The sequence below is a fragment of the Scaptodrosophila lebanonensis genome, unplaced genomic scaffold (assembly GCF_003285725.1).
Source record: "Scaptodrosophila lebanonensis strain 11010-0011.00,11010-0021.00 unplaced genomic scaffold, SlebRS2 tig00001410-arrow-pilon, whole genome shotgun sequence".
Lineage (NCBI taxonomy): Eukaryota > Metazoa > Arthropoda > Insecta > Diptera > Drosophilidae > Scaptodrosophila > Scaptodrosophila lebanonensis.
In genome coordinates, this window is record NW_022060738.1 from 5,185,905 (window position 1) to 5,191,522 (window position 5,618).

The 5,618-nt window shown below is 38.2% G+C and overlaps 1 protein-coding gene across 1 annotated transcript; it reads right to left on the reverse strand.

Moving 5' to 3' along the window:
- Positions 1–3,872: 3,872 nt before the first annotated feature.
- On the reverse strand, positions 3,873–4,597 carry LOC115630783. Its single transcript, XM_030527439.1, has 2 exons — positions 4,389–4,597; positions 3,873–4,301 (listed from the first exon to the last, which is right to left on the reverse strand). The coding sequence occupies exons 1-2, from the start codon at positions 4,567–4,569 to the stop codon at positions 3,922–3,924; spliced, it is 561 nt and encodes a 186-aa protein (XP_030383299.1). The 5' UTR covers positions 4,570–4,597; the 3' UTR covers positions 3,873–3,921.
- Positions 4,598–5,618: the final 1,021 nt, after the last annotated feature.

Below are 5,618 nucleotides of genomic sequence, written 5' to 3' on the forward strand. Positions count from 1 at the left end.
GACTACGATTGTATTTCTGCCATGAATTTACCAAAATCTGTATAAATGTGAAGCACATTCGCTGAATTTGATGACTGTGTACATCATGTACCTATTCGAAAAGTCAATAACAAATTCACTATGGCCTTAATCTGGTGGCAGTTGAAGCGTAAATCAACCGCCATACTAGCCGCTACAACGACCGCTTGATGATCCACTGCAACAGGCTGGCCAGCCCTCAACCTGATGAACGCCCAATAACACGACTCAAAAGACTCTGATAAGATTCTTATTTTTAGCGTTTATATTTTGTGTACACTTGTTAAGTTTGATGACAATTCCTTGCATAAATATCAAAAAAAAAGCAAAAACCATCCACATAAATCTGCTTGTTTTAGATTCAAGCTGAAAAATTGATAGCATAAGTTTTCATTTCATATAGGTTTCTATTTTAAGAATTTTTAAGATTGCGTAGATAGATCATATACTCATAAGCTTCTCATATATATATTTATATAGTAGAGTAAACAATTGAAAAATGTAATTAAAACAAGTAAAAAAAAGCTAAAGTCGGGTGTCCCGACTTTGAAATACTCTGTACATATGTTTACAATAATTATAGAAAATAAAAAAATTAAGAAAATAAAAAAAAAAATTTGATCGATTTTACCTCTCTCGGTATTCGAACTCACGTAAAGGGTGTATAATTGCACATTTACATAGCAATTGCGTCTGTGTGAGTGTATGTATGCCTATGCGCATCAATTCGTGTCTGTGTAAGCATTTTCGCAGTCAACCAAACAGCAACATCAACAACAGTCGCGGGCAGCGCTTGAGCAGCGCTGCAGCAGCGCTGCATCAGCAAATATATTTATGGCTATAACTTCTTGTTAAATCGGTCTATCATAATGAAATTTGGCATACGGACACATAATAACCAACTGGGGGTATTTCCAAAATTTTAGTTCGAAATTCCAAGAATTACGGGAGTTACGATTTGCGGGGTAGAGGGGGGAGGGAGGGGAATTCCAAAATATACATTTTCTGCGTATTCACATAAGGCATCTGGGACTAAAATTTGGTGTTCCTAGGTCTTATAGTCTCCGAGATATAGGCGATTATACGAATGGAAAATCGGGAAAACCCCCATAGGGGGGGAAGTGGGGGGGAAATCAAAAAAATAAAACAAACTCGTATAGAATACACACATAACGCATCTTTGTGCAAAATTTGGTGTCTCTATCTCTTATAGTCTCTGAGATCCAGGTGTTCATACGGACGGACAGACGGACAGACGGACAGACAGACAGACAGGGCTAGATCGACTCGTCTCGTCATGCTGATCAAGAATATATATACTTTGTGGGGTCTGCCACGCCTCCTTCTGCCTGTTACATTTTTCAGCTCCCGCAAACCTAATATACTCTTGTACATTTCATGTACAGAGTATAAAAATTAATAAAATATATTGAAGTGTTCTAAGTAACCATAAAATGAAATCATCGGAATAAAATACGATACGATTAAAATATGATTTGACTTATTTAAAGAATAGAACGAGACACATTTAAGCATTTCGCGAATGCACATTGATTATTCTTCGTACATCTACGAAGTTGTTGTTTAGTCGTCAACTTTTGAAAAGACAATGCGTAGTCACAGCTTTTGAAAGTGTTGCTCATCTCTGTCGTGTGAATGTCACATTGATCATCGGAATCGCTGCTGGTAGGGCTGCTGGCAATTTTCACTTTTCCATACAACTTGGTAATTGTTTCCGCCAAATGTACAGCTGCTCTCGCTGCTGGACAGAGCATCACTCGGTACTTAGTGCATATAGTGTTCTGTGGTTCATCTGCAATTAAATGAGAGACGAGTACGACTAGGCCCAAGCCAAAGTTCTAATCATTCAAAAGTCATAAAATGTCATGGGTCATGCGTGACTGATTGCTGAGCATTCAGTGCTCTAGCAGCACATCAAAATGCTGGTCCTCCGATATGGCAGATACAGCGTTTTAATCTGCGGCCTACCAGCAACGCAGCTGAGGACAGTGCTTTAATAATATGCACAGACAAATAAGGAGGTCCTTTGACTACCCAACGGAGCGCGAATTTTGTGTGCGCGTTTAACTAACTTATACAACATTTTAACCTACATTGCTTTCAACTCTAAATGAGACATGAAAAGACACGAAACTTTTCTCATTATGCCACATACACACGTCGATGATGAGGGAAGGAGGGAGAGGGCGACACACGATGCTATAAGGGCACCATACAGCAAAGTACTTACATTTAAAAACTAAAGTGCCAACCGGCATTCAAGCTCAAAAGTTGTCGCTATTTTGCGTATAGACAATGCAGCTGCAAGCCTGCAGGCGGAGGTAACTTTAAGGTAAGGCAACGACGACGTCGACGATCCAACCAGGACCACCACTACACACGTGCCACGCGTACAGACAGTTGAGGCTTACTAGCAAATATAAATGCATGGCAGGCAAGTTCTTGCAACACAGGCGACTGAGCACCCAAAACGGCAGACAAACGAGGCAGCAATTTTTGTATGAACCCAAGAAAAATCACCATGGGGCACAAGAGTCATTATAGTGGGTAGAAATTGTAAAGCACTTTTTTCAAAGTGCACATATTACCCGAGGTAGTTCACTGGAAAAAACACAAAGTTATTACTTACTAAACGAAGATAAAGACTAGTTCTTATATAGGTATATAATATTTGGTGGGCTTACTTACTTTTTGTGGAAACGTCTTGTAACCGTTGCTTAAACTTAAGTGCTAACTATTTTTTCATTCATATTTTTTAAAAATTATAAATAAATTTTGCGAGGAAAGTGGAGAGAAAGAATCATATAAGTTGCCATATAAACATTCGTTAATATGGGTACTTACGGTTCCAAAATCTTGGCTAACATGACTAGTTCATTTTTTCACGTCATATTGATTAAGATTATACGTTTTTTTACAGGTTATTCAAAATCAAGACCTATTTAATCACTTATCAGTTACCAGTTAATAGGAAGGATCAGAAAAATCAGTTGAGGAATGCCATCACCAACATAGTCGGATATTTTTTAACACAAGATGTGAGCCCTTCGGTCAATCTGTAAAATATAAAAGTTGAGCAAATTCACAACTATCTTGATAGCCATGGAAAGCTGGAGTGAAACACGCCAAGCACTCAAAAACTCTATACCCACTCCAAAAAAAATTCGATCAAAAAAAAAAAAAAAAAAAAAATTGGACAATGTTGATCCGCGTTTGGTGAGGATCACTCTTATACTATATTTCCCGAAACCACGGTCGCAAAGACAAACGGACAAATAGACTCCTCTAGACATAATGACAAACCTATTGAAGCTTTTCAAGTCTGCCTGCAGCCTTTCCTTCTGTAAGTAACATACTTTTGCACTACACTAATACACTTTTAACCTTCATGTACTGGGTAACTAGCCTACCTAGCAAATATATTTTTTGAAAATAAATTGAAATTTTTGAGTTTGTAATAAACTAAGTAGCAGTAGCTTAAAAAATTAGTGTTTTATTCCCCCAATAGAATGACATTTGTCAGTAGCTAATACAGTAAATCATTGATACATGGTCGGCATGACTTGGATGTACCGAGTGTCATTGTAATTTTAATACTTTAAGCTTCCTTAAGAATCGAATTAATCCCCAAAGAATCGAAAGGGTTTATCAGTTAAATATTGAAAGGGTTAATATGCTCCATTGTGCCACAGTAAGACAAACTTTGCTCTGCATATTCAACATCATTAGAAAGTCATGACAAAGTGGCAACAAGAATGGTGTAAGTGAGGAGCCAGCGCTTAAAGGTATGCTACAATTTATGCCATTGAAACAGCTTTCATGTGGGGGTGGCACATACCATTGTCGCTTTAATGTTACACTGTCAGAGGAACAAAACTTAAGTTACATGAGCACGCAAGGGCATAAGAAGCCAGCAGATGAATCATCCTCTAGCGGTGGACGACGTTTGGTAAAGAGACGCAGGCCACTTTGTTTTGCGCTGACGCGTGTTCCCTTCATTTGAAGCAGCTGCTGGGTCTTTTGCAGTGGCTCTCCATCGATCACAGTCAACTGTTCGTTCCCGGCGCTGACTCGCTCTTCGTTCGATGGTGACTCTATAAAATCGGGAGCAAGAGGCACAAAGGGCTCGGCGCTGGCATTAAGCTGGGCCGTACGAGACAGTGTGCCGCTTTCCCGCCAGATAGCATCGTAACGTGGCCCATAGGATACATCCTCGTTGGCCGCATTGCTCCATTTTGTGTAGGGAGCCATTGTTTCGGACACTGCTCAGAACTCAAATTATTTGTATGTGTGGCTAATAATATTCGGCAAGTATATGGTGTGACGGTGTGTGTTCGATTTGTACTTACATTCGTCGAATAGCTTGTTGGCAAGCAAGGTGGCTGCCAAGCCTGGAACAAACTCGGGCGCATCGGGATTCAAACGCTTGTCTAACGACTGACTGCTACTCGGAGTAACATCGTTTTGAGGTTCTTCGTCCTCAGAAGGAACGCTTGGGAGCTCGAACTTCTTGTCGCTTTGGCTAGACATTTCTGGACTAGTTTTACAAAAATTCAATGTGAGTTTTTTCTTATTCCTATTTAGGTAGCTTTATGAACCTATTTGTTGATTTATTATTTCAAATGACAACTATGTCAAGCATATGTGATATTCAACTGATTTTCTTTTTGCTGTTTTAAATATTTTAAAGTTAATATCGTTATGGTTATTTTATGTTATTATTAATAATTATATTTAAACGCCATTTAAAGCAGTTTCTATACTGAGTTCAGTAACACTATTCTGGACTGAACTGTGGCACAAGGTCAGATGTAAAGTAATTTGGCCTTAAAAATATGTTTAATTTATCTAACTGCTCACCAGCCTGAACGTATATTCAAAGTTCTGAGCATTCGCTTTATTATAAAGTTTTAATTTCAATATTATTTTCCTTAATGATAAGATAACTTTTGAGAATATGTGGATTTTACACAAATTTATTTTATGTAATGGATTCTGGCAGTGCTTTAAGATTAGTATTTAAGTATACGTTCACAAAAATGGTTTACTATAGTTTAAAGAGCACACAAGACCACGTATTACGACTGTATATAGAACGAGTGCAGCTCACTTGTTTCGACTGCAGACTGTTTTATCGAATGCTAATATCGATTATCTCTCATTACCCTGTTCTGCCCATCCTACAAGAACATATGAGATTGACGTGCAAATTTTCCAAAAGATATATTTTCTTTCCATTCATTTCATCAATTGTTTTCACCGATAGGGTACTTATACTCGATGGAAACACAAACCTAATCTCTCACTCAAATATATATTGCAATTTTGCTGCCGACATAAAACTAAACAGGATATTGTTGCGCAGGCATGAATGCCATCCTTTGTGTATTGGCACATGTAGTCGAACATTTTTTCAAATGACCCTAAAACGATGTTGTTTTTCTTTCTTCTTAATGCAACTTCTGTCACAAAAAACACATAAGCCTGCACAATTGTACAACGCTTATACGTCACATGCACCCACTAATGTAAACAGCAGCTAAAATCCAGCGTAAAAACGGCATGCGTCAGGACATGAA